At 45.4% G+C, this 14,247-nt stretch overlaps 1 protein-coding gene across 1 annotated transcript; it reads right to left on the minus strand.

The window, feature by feature from the left end:
- Positions 1-1,547: 1,547 nt before the first annotated feature.
- Positions 1,548-7,860, minus strand: PITHD1 (PITH domain containing 1). The gene is made up of 6 exons (XM_036448504.2): positions 7,553-7,860; positions 6,876-6,919; positions 6,438-6,515; positions 4,176-4,280; positions 3,084-3,192; positions 1,548-2,487 (listed from the first exon to the last, which is right to left on the minus strand). The coding sequence occupies exons 1-6, from the start codon at positions 7,748-7,750 to the stop codon at positions 2,386-2,388; spliced, it is 636 nt and encodes a 211-aa protein (XP_036304397.1). The 5' UTR covers positions 7,751-7,860; the 3' UTR covers positions 1,548-2,385.
- Between the last annotated feature and the right edge of the window lie 6,387 nt (positions 7,861-14,247).

Raw genomic sequence — 14,247 nt, forward strand, 5'->3', positions numbered from 1 at the left:
TTCCTTCCACACTCATCACCTGACACACTGTGGCTCTTTGATCAAATTCTTCCGAGAGAAATCTCAAATTCAGAGGCTGTGATTGTACTATATTTTTGTATTTATTTTAAAATATATTTTATTGATTTTTCACAGAGAGGAAGGGTGAGGGATAGAGTTAGAAACATCGATGGGAGAGAAACATTGATCAGCTGCCTCCTGTACATTCCCCACTGGGGATGTGCCCGCAACCAAGGTACATGCCCTTGACCGGAATCGAACCTGGGACCCTTCAGTCTGTAGGCCAACGCTCTATCCACTGAGCCAAACCGGTTATGGCTGTGATTGTGCTTTAATTAGTGGATTAATGAAGGGCTATCTTGTCCTAAGACTTCTCATGTTGTTTCTCCCTACTCCACATGTGTCAAACACAAGGCCCGAGGGCCAAATCCGTCCCGCCAGGCCTTGCAATGTGGCCGGCACCGGGCTGTCATCACTGCACTCCGCTGCGTTTCCATCACAATGACAGTTTATGACTGTTCAGTAAACCATTCGGCCCGCGATTTAGGCTGGATTTTAGATTTTGGCCCCTTCTCTGATTGAGTTCGACACCCCTACTCCAAATTAAAGCAGTCTTTTATCTTCAAAACGATACAACTGAGGAGTAGGACCCTTAGTTCATAAATAATTGCATTTGCTCCTGGTTGGTTTCAGGCGGTATTTTAGAAATGTTGAGGCTCGACAAAGTTTATTGGTGGCAGGCTTTACATAGGATAGCCTGGGTAAACAGTGGGTATATCCTAATAGTGTGGGCCAAAACCCAAGAGCAAGGGTGGGGAATGTCTGGCCTGCAGGCTGTATAAGGCCTGAGAAATCTGGCCCTGCAAAGGCATTAGGGGCGAGTTGTTTGACCAAATACAGAGGCTAATTTTTAAGTTGATAACTTTGTATGGCCCATGAATGATTGCAATACCCACATAGCCCCTGGCAGAAAAAAAGGTTCTCTAACCCTGTCCTAGAGGAATGGATCAGGTTCAATACTAATTCCCATGAGCAACTGTATTGATATCACTGTAGCATTTTTATCTACTTGGTCCAAAACAACAAATTTCAGTTATATACAGTTCTCTCTACTTTCTGTAAGTGAGAGAATACTGAACATTTGAAATCCTCTTTGTAGATAACTTCAATTCTCTCCAATGGCAATTCTCTCTTCAGTTTCAAATGTTAAGTCCAAAGTCTTGGGTCCACCTTACTTTCCTTGCCCTCATTTCTTCTGAACTCCAGAAGCTGTTCTCCCTCATTTACACAATTTTCTTTCATGAGAAATGGAATAAAGGTTAATCTCATCTTCTTTACAAAATGTTTAATGGGTCGGTGGTACAGGAATGTTTTTAGTCTACTGTACAAAATTAGCTCGACCTTTCCTGGAAAAGCTGATCTAGTCTTGATATAACTGTAGCATTTTTATCTACTTGGTCCAAAACAACAAATTTTAAAGTTATATACAGTTCCCAGTAAAATAAAAGTTTCATCAGTACTACAAAAACTCAAAAGACACAATCAAGAAGTTTGGCAAGGATTTATTAGGAAGCTTAGTCACAGTGAATAAAAAGCCATGACAAGAACTGAGATCTCCAAATTCTGGCACTTGCCTTACAACACTAGCTAGAAGCTAATAGACACTGAGGATGTCCCGAGGGAACCTTACCTAAGGCCCAATCTTACCTGGGCCAGGTACCCACAAACATAGAAATGAGATGCCCATGCTCTTCCCAGACTGCTTACCTAGGCAGCAGGAAAGACGACCTTCTCCTCAAGCTATTAATTAAGCATCATCAGGAGAGTCCTGCTCATCCAGCTATAACCATGGCACACTAGTGCATGACAGACAACTTCAAGCTGAGCAACTTGACAAGAATGCTAAATGATGACAAGGAGAAGGAGCAAGCAGGGACAAGTATTTCTAATTGGAGACCTTCCTGATGGCTAATACGAACACAATGCTGAGGCTTCAGAAAGTTTACTGCAACCCAGGAATAGTTGTCATTGAAGGAAAAAAAAAAAAAAGTCACACAAAAATCCTGCCACAAAGTAAGACACTTGAAATCCCATGGCCACACTGACTGGAAAGGCAGGCATTATCCATGACTGCCAGATACTGGCCAAACCAAGACCCAATTCCTACAGGGCCCTAGAGAACCATGATTGTCCCCTGGCGCCCACACAACCCTCCCGGTGGTGTGGTGTCGCCCGCAGGCCAGGTTTCTGCAGTAAGCCCCAACGACAAAGCTTGGCAGAGGCTGTGGCAGTCAACTCCCTCTGGAGCCCCATCTCTCTGACCTTCCCAAAAGGCTGTCATACATCTTCACTGACACAGAGCCTCTGTGGAGCCTTGGCCAGCCCCTAGGAAATGAAGTGTGTCTGTGGGGTAACCTGATGGACCTTGTGGTCTGCTGGGTTGGCCGATGCTTCATAATTGCAGATGGTTACCTCATGTCGGCGAAACTGCAAGAAAATTGAGATGCTAGGTCAGCTGGCTACTTCCCAGATGACACAGTGCAGTAGTCCTTATTCAGGTCCATTTCTAGAAGCCATCATCTAATCTCTTCCCCGTTCTGACACTTTTTATCTTGAGAAGGATGCAAAGATCATTATCAATAATTCACCCCATAACTAAGAAGATTCATTCCCCCACTATACTGGAGGCACCCTGAGAAAAAGGACCTTCTCTATCTTGTTTATCATTTTATCTCTGCTGCCTGGAACAAGAAAGACTCTCAGAAATGTTGAATGAATGCTTTCTTTAGCACATAATATACTAAAAATGTTGAACAAAAAAAAAAATTTGAAACAATTTTAAACTGAAAAATGAAATTGATATCAATAGTATTACTTCAACCCTCTTAAAAATATCTATCTATGTAGCCTCTCAAATGACAAAGGCAGTTTAAGTGATGAAACCAAGAAAAATTATAAACAGACTGAGAGCAATCAATGTCTCAATTTGCTCTTTTTCCTTAAAGCTCTCCCTACCACATCATGAAGATATGTACACGTGTGTACACATATTGAAGAGGGCTACGTTTCCTGTCCCATCTTACCTCAGTCCATTCTCCTCTCAGGCCAATATACAAGACCTTTGTGGTATCTGCCCCAAAGTTTTTTGAAATATGAATTGAGAGATGATAGACACTTGAAAAACGAGATATTCTAAAGGATGAAGGAGTGGGGAGAGAAGACATAGGTTAGAGTTCAATTAGCATCTCACCTCAATGTTAAAAACAACAATTCCAGCTCTAACTTGTGGTAAAACCTAGGCAAATGTCACAGAACATTCTTGGGGTCTTATGTCTCATTCTTCTCCTTTGGACAAGCAATTAATTCAGTGAACATTTATCTCGTATTTGCCAGATCCTAAGGCAATAGGGATAGAAAAGTGAACCAACACTGCCCCTGTCCTCAAAGGGCAGGATTAAGAAATGCTGCCCTGACCAGTTTGGCTCAATGGATAGAGTGTCGGCCTACAGAACTGCAGGTTCGATTCCGGTCAAGGGCATGTACCTTGGTTGTGGGCACATCTCCAGTAGGAGGTGTGCAGGAGGCAGCTGATCAATGTTTCTCATCGATGTTTCAACTCTCTATCCCTCTCCCTTGCTCTCTGTAAAAAAATCAATAAATTTTAAAAAAAGAAAAAAAAAATGCTGTATGACCAACCAGAGATGATAACGCGAGTTCAATGCTAACCTCCCCTTAGGAAATAAGATGGTCACATGTAACTTGACCTGTTATAAGCCAACTGTGCTCAGAGGAATTCTGAAATCATCTTTCCTAAGGCCAATCTAGGAGCTCATTCAGATCTGCCAATTGCTTACAAGTTAACAAATCCGTGGCTTGCATCGAATCTCTGCCAAAAATCGACCAAGCCAAGGATCAAATCTCCTCCACTGTTTTAACCTGTTTCTGATGTTAAGCGAGCAGGAGACGGGCCAAAACTAAATTGCAAGCCCAGCAAACACTAATGCACATGTGCTCATTGTAAATGAGGGAGCGCCTCAGAAGCCACAGAACATCTGAAACCTGTATAATTTCATTAACCAAGGTCGCTCTAATAAGTTCAATTTTAAAAATAAATAAAGCTTAAAATTCAAAAAGAAAAGAAGCCACAGAGAATGGAAGATGGGCCCAGTGCTTACTTTGTAGCATATTCTAATTCTCCTGTAAGATCCCGGTTCAAACTAAAGGTCTGATCTGGCTCCCTGTCCGTGTCATCAAAGGACATCTGTGGAATGTTCTTATACCTGAGAAAGGAAAGGAAATAAAGAAATGTGAATCACCAGATTTTTTAGTTTTTCAAAACTTACTACCGACAACTGCCTTCAGTTCTACCAAAAAGAGATCAAATTTTGGAAATGGCATTTTTTCACAAATACCTTAATCCGACAAGAGCTGAAAACTGCAACGTACGCCAATGGCATCTTTGAGTGGGTTAGGATCACATGAGAAGCATCCACAAAGAGATGGCTCAAACTAGGTCACATGCAGCCAAAGCATGGAGAAAATAAGTGACTCAGCGCATTCAGACCATGCCGAGGATGTTCCAATAAAACAGCTTACTCATGAGGGGAAATACTTTGGCAGAAACATGTTGGCAGAAACATATTGAACAGTTAAGAGGTAAGATCAGGCAACCCACTGCTCAAGCATTTTTTGTGTCCAAATTTCACTAACAGGACTCAGTTGATTGGAGCATTGTCCCACATACCAACCTGGCACACACCTAGGTTGCAGGTTCAATTCCTGGTCAGGGTGCATGAGGCACACAATTGATGAATGACTCACTCTAAGCTCTACATGTTTTATACCATTTAATTCTCTCCACAATCTTATGAGACTTATACTATCACTACTGCCATTTAACATATGAGAAAATTGAAGTTTAGAGACGACAAGTACCAAAGTCATGCAGCTAGCAAGTGATACAAACAGAATTTGAACCAAAGCAGTTTATTCCAGAGCCCACTCCTAACCATAGTATATGAATGTCTAGTCTTCTCAATCCTATCCATAGCATTAACTCAAACATACTGTTTTCCTAAAATGATTAAATATGTGAAGTTTCTTTCAAATTCATGTTCCTAACATTAAAAAATAGTGTTAATTTCTTAAGTATGTTTTATATTGATCAATTTTATTTAAAAAATACATTTCCCGCCGAAACCAGTTTGGCTCAATGGATAGAGCGTCGGCTTGGGGACTGAAGGGACCCGGGTTCGATTCCGGTCAAGGGCATGTACCTTGGTTGCGGGCATATCCCCAGTGGGAGGTGTGCAAGAGGCAGCTGATCGATGACTCTCTCTCAATGATGTTTCTAACTCTCTATCTCTCTCCCTTCCTCTCTGTACAAAATCAATAAAATATATTTAAAATAAATAAATAAATAAATAAATAAATAATACATTTCCCTTTAAAAATGTTTTTATTGATTTTTAGAGGAAAGGAGGCAGAGAGATGAACATCAATAATCTGCCTCCTGCTGCCCCCTACTGGGGATCGAGCATGCAACCCAGGCAAGTGCCCTGACCTGTGATTCACGGGTCAATGTTCAACTGACCCACACCGGCTGGGTCAGAAGAAATTTTTGTAAAATTCTTCTGGTATTTGTTTCTTCAATACTCGAAAAGCAATTTTCTCTTCTTTTAGGCAAGTTGTTAAAAAGGGAGCACTAGCCCTGGCCGGGATAGCTCAGTTGCTTGAGTGTTGTCTTGTGAACTGAAAGGAAGCCAGTTGGATTCCCAGTCGGATTGATTCCACCTGGGTTCAATCCCGTTGGGATGTGTGTGGTCTCGCTCAATGTTATGTTCTCACATTGACATTTCTCTCTCTAAAAATCAATAAAAACATATTTAAAGAAAAGGGACACACACACACACACACACACACAAAACAAAACCGGGGGATTGCCAGCTCTGATGGCAACAGATCCAGTGTTCCAAGAGGTATATAAAATTTTACTAACTAAAGGCCACACAGACTCAAATGGAGTGATTCCATGTCAGCAAAACACACGGAAAGATTACATACAACTGTGTGAAAGAGCAAGGGGAAATTTTGAAGCTAACTGCAAGAGTAGAATCATTTGAGACCTGCAGCTGGGTCATTAAGAAAACTGCTAAGTCATCAACAATTGGCGTTTAATAGGATCTCCCTGAGTAAGTGGTGCCACGGAAGCACTTAGGAAAAGAAGAGACAAGCTGTTGGTCTTAAAGATGCTTAACTTAAAAAGTCGTTAATTCAGGAAGAGATAAGTATATTCTGATGTAGAACGCGACTAACATTACTTCAAGGAGGGAGGGGATATTTTAGCCCGTAAAAAGAAAGAATTACAGTATTCTGGAATAAATACCAGAGAAAAGAGAGAGAGCAGCTTCTTGGGGACATGAGCCCTTAACACTTACAGTCTCATCTCCGAGGGGTGTGAGTCATCATCCTCTCCCATTATAATGATGCCTTTGAGCTTGACGTTGCCTGTAAATCTGCCGGAACGCAAAAGAGATGGCTGTCAACCTGGGTTTGAGTCTCGGCTGCCACCAGGCAAGACCCTTCCCCTTTCTGGACTTCAGTGCAAGAATCAACCTGTACAGGTCATCCCTGAGATCCTGTCTGCCTCTGGCACTGCGCAGCTCCAAGACATTTACCGTGACTTTCCAGTTATCTTTCAACGAATACATCTGCTTCGTCTGCACCAAGATACCTATGCCGCTTTTCCTCCTCAAACCCACCAACGGCCATTTACCCCACTGCTAGACACAGATGGTTCTCGATAAAACCAATGAATGAGTCCTGATAAGGCAACTGGGCGTTTGGCCTGAGGCGAGCACCAAGGAGATACTTACGGAATATTAAACAGAAGCTCTTCGTCCGCATCACTTTCCACAAACTGGAGGGGACGGGAGGAGGGAGGAGAAAGCAACAAATATTTGCTGAGCGCCTACAATCGCAGGTATCTGACCCTGTTCTACAACCAGAGTGCAAATGCAAACTAGTTACCCTCCCTTTGGTTTTCCAGCGCTTAATATTAAAAAGCTGACAGCCACAGCCCAGCCAATCAAAGGGCTCTTAATGCGGAGCCCATGAATGAACTGCCAGGGCCTACTTGCCCCCGAAATTGTGCGCAAAGATCTGAGCCAATGCGGCCCACGACTTTCAATGGGAAAAGCTCTAGAATGGGGTAACAAGCTTCACCTCCCTGGGCTGGTCTCCAGGGGATATAATCAGGCAGCCACTGGAACTAGTGGTCCAACGGTAGGGGGGAAAAAACAAACCTCATGGCCACCCTCCCTTTCTACCCACCGAAGCCCAGGAACAGAACGCTGGCTGCGCCCCTTTCCCTGTCTGGGCCTCAGTTTCTCTATCTGCAAAATGGGGAGGCTCGGTCCTGCTGGGCTCCCCAAGGGCTAGCAAAAGATGGGCACGGGAAAGCGCCTCGCAACCGGGCTGTCGCCGTTCCCAACTCCGGGAACGAGGCGGACAGCGCGGCCCCGCCCCGCCGCCCCCGGCCGCGGGGGCCCACCTTGGAGCGGTCGCTCCGCTCCTCCCACGGCTTGAAGACGCCGCGGCCGCTGCCCTCGCGGCTCTCGTTGAGGCACTGCAGCCGCTCCAGGTCGATGCGCAGGTACAGGCCGTAGGCCAGGCCGCGCTGCTCCGGCGGCTCCTCGCGCTCCGCGGCGCAGCGGCAGCCGCCCCCGCCGTGGCTGTGGCCGTGCGACATGGCGACGCCGCAGCCCGCCCGCCCGCGCGTCTCCCTCAGCCCCGGCGCCGCCGGCGTCCGCGCCGCGTCCCCTCCGCACCGGCGGCCGCCAAGCGCGCCGCCGCCGCCGCCGCGTCGTAAAAGGCGCCCCTGCGCGGCGCATGCGTCCAGGGAGCGGGGGGCGGGCTCGGGGAGGATTGACGTCCGGCCCGCGCTTCCAGGTGCCTGGGAATTCCTGTGGCCTTTTTTTTTTTTTTTTTAAATCATAGAGACAAACGCTATGGCTAGCCCGGTTTCCCAGACGTGACACCGAAGGGCAGGGACGTGAAGTCGGCGTTCCGAGTCCTCCTCCCGCTTAGGCTGGAGGCTGTGCTTTTACCGCCGCCGCGTCGGGAGCTGGCGGAGGGGAGCGTGCGCGGCGATGAGGCCCCGGAGAGCCGGGGGACGACGCTATCGCCGCCCCCAGGTGCACGCCGGGCGCTGAGACGTCACTTTCTCCGCAGTGGGCCCCGCGGGCGAGAGCGCGGGCCCGATGGAGGGCCGGACCCGAAGGCAAGGCCTGAGTCTGCTGCTCTGAACAGGCCGTCTTCCCCATCCCGAGGCTTGGCTTCCTCCTCTGTGAAGTGGGGATGACAGTTTCTGCTTCACAGGATCGCAGTGAGTATTAAACGACACAACGCACTCGGCGCGGTGGCTGACACATGGTAAGAATTCCATAGCTGAGCCGAGTCTTCATTCACATCCAGGCACTGCCACCTGCCAGCTGTGGGGCCTTGGGCTCAGGGTCTCGCTCTGCCCCCTCCCTGTGCAGGGCAGGGCAGGGCCGGGACTGGAGCTGGACCCTGAAGTTCCCTCCCCATGTGATAATTCAGAGCAGTTTTTTGTTTTTTTGTTTTTTTGTGGTTTTTTTTTTGGGGGGGGGGTGTTCCAAAGGGCTGGATTCAGCCCATTTAGAGGGTGGAGGAATAGGACCATTATTCCAAAAGTAAAATAGAATAGAATAAGAAAGTCAGGACGTATCACACATTCTAAGTCCCAGTTCATGGAACTTTGTTTCCGTTTTGGGTCTGTGCAGCCAGGCGCAGCATAAGATGTTTTTCATGTTGTGGACTGACGTCAGCATAATTGACAGCCGCTGTTTCGAGTTGAAATGGTTTTGGTTTCAGGATAGAATGTGTTCTTATGCCTTGGGGGGAGAGAAAGCAGGGGAGGTGGGGGGAGGCAGGATGCAGAGAGAGGTACGGGATATGCTGGGTTTCCCCTGCTCTTCCCTTCTGGATCTGGAGCATACAGACAAGATGAGGTTGGTGAAACACAAACCAAAATATCAAAATGTTGGAGTTTCATTCAGAAATATTTTGATGTCCTAGTTCAATTCCTTGTGAAATAGGCAAACTTGGCCCTGGTTCAGCATAGCTCAATATCATGAATTATCCCTGCTTTCACATCACAGTGTCAGGCAAGGGGGTTGGCATGTGGTAGCAGCTTAGGAAATGTTTAATTGAATGGTACACTCAGTAGCCTTTCTTTGGAAATATTGTGTCCCCCTGCAGGACTAACATGCCTTACTGAGGACATCTCCCCTTCCCCCCCCCTTTTTTTAATATATTTTATTAATTTTTTTTTTACAGAGAAGAAGAGAGAGGGAGAGAGAGTTAGAAACATCGATGAGAGAGAATCATCGATCAGCTGCCTCTTGTACACCCCCAACTGGGGATGTGCCCACAACTAAGGTACATGCCCTTGCCCGGAATCGAACCTGGGATCTTACAGTCCACATGCCGACGCTCTATCCACTGAGCCAAACCTGTTTCAGCAGGACTTCTCCCTTTTGGCTTCTTTGTCATTTGCCGTCCTTTACTGATTTATTGAGCATGATGGGCCAGGCATTGTGCTGAGCACATTATGTAGTTCATCTCAATCATCTGTCACATGAACTCGTAAGAGATAGGTAGTGTTACCCACTGTTATCTGCAATTTGAAGATGAGGAAAATGGAGGCTGAAACAGGTGAATTAACTTGTCCCAAACCAGATAAGTTAAGGAACTACCATGCTTTGAGCACATCCTATAGTTTCCTGAAACAAAAGATTTGCAGGAAGTAGATATATTGTATCAGTTAGTTTATGCTGTGTAACAAATCACCCCAAAACTTAAAAGCTTTAAACAACAAGCATTTCTTATTTCTCACGATTCTGTAGATTGCCTGGGAAGTTCTTTTCTGAGCCAGGTGGCTTGGGCTAGGTAGTTTGGAATGGCCTCACTCACAGATCCAGTTGATACCGGCTGTCACCTGAGGTGATGGGCCACATGCCTCCAGCAGGCTACCTGAGCTTATGGCAGCAGTTGCAGAGTTCCAGGAGCAAGAGAGGGAAGCTCCAATTGCACAAGCATTTTTTAACTCTCAGCTTCTATAATTTTTGCTAATGTCCCTTCAGCCAAAACAAGTTTCACTGGCAAAATCCAAATTGAAGGGTGGATAGACTTCACCCTTTGAGTGGAAGAACTGCAAAACACTGTGACTTCTTCGCCCACCCCAGTATACCTGAGTTCTCTTAAAAAATAAAATAAATTATATATATATTGACTTTTAGAGAGGGAAGGAGAGGGAAAGGGAGAGGGAGATAAAAACATCAATGTTGAAAAAGAATCATTGATCGGCTACTTCTTGCATGTCCACACTGGGGATCGAGCCCACAAACCGGGCATGTGCCCTGGTTCATAGGTTGATGCTCAACCACTGAGCCATGTTGGCGGTGCCTGAGTTATCTTTTGGTGTGTGACAAATTACTCCCAAATTTAAAACATCTATTTCAGCCGAAACCGGTTTGGTTCAGTGGATAGAGCGTCGGTCTGCAGACTGAAAGGTCCCAGGTTCGATTCCAGTCAAGGGCACCTTGGTTGCGGGCACATCCCCGGTAGGGAGTGTGCAAGAGGCAGCTGGTTGATGTTTCTCTTTCATCGACGTTTCTAGCTATCTCTCTCCCTTCCTCTCTGTAAAAAATCAATAAAATATATTTTTTTAAAAAGAAACTTTAAAAAACACACATACACAAAAAAAACATCTATTTCACAATTTCTGGCTTAGTTGGGTGGTTCTGGTCCTGCTCTCTCATGAGCCTGAAGTCTTCTGAGAGTTTGGGGCTGGAAGATCCACTTCCAGGATGGTGCGCCCACATGGCTGGCTGGCAAGTTGGAGCAGGCTCTTGGTAAGAGGCCTCAGTTCCTTAGATGAACCTCTCCTTGGAATGTCCTCAGGACATGGTGGCTGGCTTTCAGCAGAGCAAAGGACACGAGGGAGAGCAAGGTGGAGGCCACAAGGTCTTCTGTGACCTAGCCTTACTGGCAATTCTGCAATATCCCATGGTCCCAGGTCAGCCATACTCAAGGTGTGAGGGAACCACAGAGGATGTGAACACCAGGAGGAAGAATCACTGGAGGCCACCTTAGCGGTGGCTACCACTCCACCAGACATGTTGACTGACTCCTAAAAATACCTTCCTTCTTCTCATATTTATTTGGTAATTTGACTGAGGATTCAATTCTCTACAAATTTTGAAGAGATTTCTGTTTTCTTCTAGCTTTGAGAAGTAGGATGTTATTCTGATTCCTTGTCTGGGTTTCCCTCAGTTTCTTTCTAGAAGCCTTTAAGATCTCTTGGTAACCTACTATTCTGACACGAAATGATGTTGTGGCTTTTCTGTCATTTTGTGCCGGATACCTAATGGACCTTTCCAGTTTAGAAACTCTTAGTACAGAATGTGGGCATACAGCTTAGGACATCTGCTTTCATGTGCACAAGGCCCCTTGCAGGGAAATATTTAGGAATATGGCGAGAAGGGGGCGGGGCAAGGGTCCTGCTCTCCCCCATTCACCACTGTCTTCTAGTACAGAGTTCCATGAGACTCAGAAATGTGAATGTGACCTTCCAGCTCATTGTCAAGGCAGCAAAATAGGCAGTATTTTATTTCACATTTTGTTAGCTCCATTTATAACCTTTTAAGTATGCTTCCTCTACCCAGTCCCACAATATTAGGAATGGCCTGCTGGGCAAGTTGCTTAGCTTCTCTAAGCTTCAGATTTGAGGTACATAAATGGAAGTAAAAGTACCTACTTTGAAGGGTTTTATCAGGAGGGTAGTATGAGATAATGCCTGAAAAAATGTTTGGGTTGATGGGAAAAGGTTAAATAGTTGTCTATTGCTATTGCCTAGCAATCCTTTCAACTCAGCGCCCTCGTCTGGTTGGATGGAAAACGGCAATTGCTTAGAAGGCTGAATTTGGAAAAAACTGCCCTTAGCTGATTTGGGAATCAGCCTTAGCCTGTTGTTCAGCCTGCTGCTTGGTTGGCACTCCTCTATTTGTCTGAAGACAAATGGGAGTCTCACTGACTTCTGAGGCTAGTCTGGGGCAGGTGGGAAGAGTTTTTTTCTTTCTCCTACTTCCAGGCTCCATCTGCAAACATTTTCTTATTCAAGAACTGAATTTGGCCTTGGCATGTGTGGCTCAGCTTGTTGGGGTGGGCACTTGCAAGAGGCAGCTAATCAATGTTTCTCTCCCTAAAATAAATTTAATTTTTTTTTTTTAAGAACTGAATTTGGCCCTAGCCACTTTGGCTCAGTGGATAGAGCATTGGCCTGTGGACTAAAGGGTCCCAGGTTCAACTCTGGTCAAGGGCACGTACCTTGGTTGCAGGCTTCTCCCAGGCTCAGGCCCTGGTCGGGGCTCATGCAGGAGGCAACCAATCACTGTGTTTCTCTCACATTGATATTTCTCTTTCCCTCTCTCTCCTACTCTCCCTAAAAACCAATGGGAAAAATATCCTTGGGGTAAGGATTAACAAAAAAATAAATTATTAAAAAAAAACACACCAAAAAACTGAATTTGTATCTATTTTCCCATATCACTTATCTCAATGAGGCTAAAACACTGTTGAGGCAAACTGAAGAATATAATAATAATAGCTAGTATGCAAATGGTACTAATGTCAAGCACTGTCCAAAGGGCCTTATTTATACGTGTATTTTTTAATCTTTACAACTACAAGTGTCCTATTATCTCCAATTTATAGATGAGAAAACTAGGGCCCATGACAGCTAAGTAACTTGCAAGAGGTCACACAGCTGGTTAATAGTGGAACTAGGATTTGAACACAGGCAGTAGGCCTCCAGAGTCTGTGTTCTTACCACAGTGAGCCTTCTCCAAATATTAATTAATTTGAGGCCCAGTGTGGCTCAGTGGTTGAGCATTGGCCCATGAATCAGGTCACTGTTACAGGATTCCCAATCAGGGCACGTGCCTGGGTTTCAGGCTTGATCCCCACAGTAAGTGGTGTGTAGGAGGCAGCTGATCAGTGATTCTCTCTCATCATAGACGTTTCTTTCTCTCCCTCTCCCTGAAATCAATAAAAACAAATTTTAAAGATATATTGAGTACTTACTGTATGCCAAGTTGAGATTCTGGAGCTCAGGTTCTTAACCGCCATGTTGTATTTTGGGTTACCTTGCACAAGTTTGTCCCCCCTCAGAACTTGTTACAACAATCCTTTAATAAATGCTCATTCCCTGTTGGCTACTTCACCTAATTCATCACCAGCATCCTGGCTAGCATGTCCTGAGCTCTTTTTATATGCCAGGTACTTTTCTAAGCACTTTACATGTTTTTCTTAACTCATTAGGTCATTGCATGATAGCTCTACAGGGCTGATCCACAGAGAGGTTAGTGACTTGCTCAAGGCACACCTCTAGGAATTGTGGGATTCTAGACTGGGTGGCCTTGTGGATTATCCAGGGCACTGTGATTGCCCTTGGAGTCTTTGGTGCTCTTAGCAAATCCATTCTGTGTCCAGGCCCATGGATGAACTGTCCTTTCCTGTCCCCTTGAATTTAGGTGCAGCCAGTGATATAGGCTAGAAATGATGGACGTCACTTCTGGGCATAGCTTAGGGGCCAACCGGAAACTCTGTTTGAGAAACACAGGTATCGCTAGCTATATATGATCTTGATGACCTGAACTTGCCTCATATTCCTTAAAGTTTTTAAAAATAAGACAGTAGGCATCACAGAAAGAGAAATCTGTGGACCTGTGAAGACAAACTATGTCACCATTTAGCCAATAACCAGGGAGAGACACAAGTGGATGTGGAATGCTGGTGGAGAAGCCCTGTGACAGGGGCATTTGTCAAGGTAATTAGCCAGACACCAAGGATTCTTCTGGGCATCCGTTACGTGCAGCAGAGAAATCATTCTTAGAAACGATTGGGGCCTTGGCCCAGGCATCTTGTGCATTGCAGTCAGCTTTGCTGCAGAAGCCTTCCGTTGGGTATGTGTGTTGATTATGAGATAGTTAAATGTGACTGAGAATGTGTGCTTGGGAGTCACACAGCATCACTGCTCACTGATTGTGTGACCCTGAGCAAGTTCTGATTTCTCCGAGCTTCACTTTTCTCATTTTTAAAATGGGGCCATGACCACCTTCCTACCCTGTGGGATCATTGTGAAAACGGAGACAATGTGTACAA

The sequence above is a fragment of the Pipistrellus kuhlii genome, unplaced genomic scaffold, assembly GCF_014108245.1.
Source record: "Pipistrellus kuhlii isolate mPipKuh1 unplaced genomic scaffold, mPipKuh1.p scaffold_m20_p_2, whole genome shotgun sequence".
NCBI lineage: Eukaryota > Metazoa > Chordata > Mammalia > Chiroptera > Vespertilionidae > Pipistrellus > Pipistrellus kuhlii.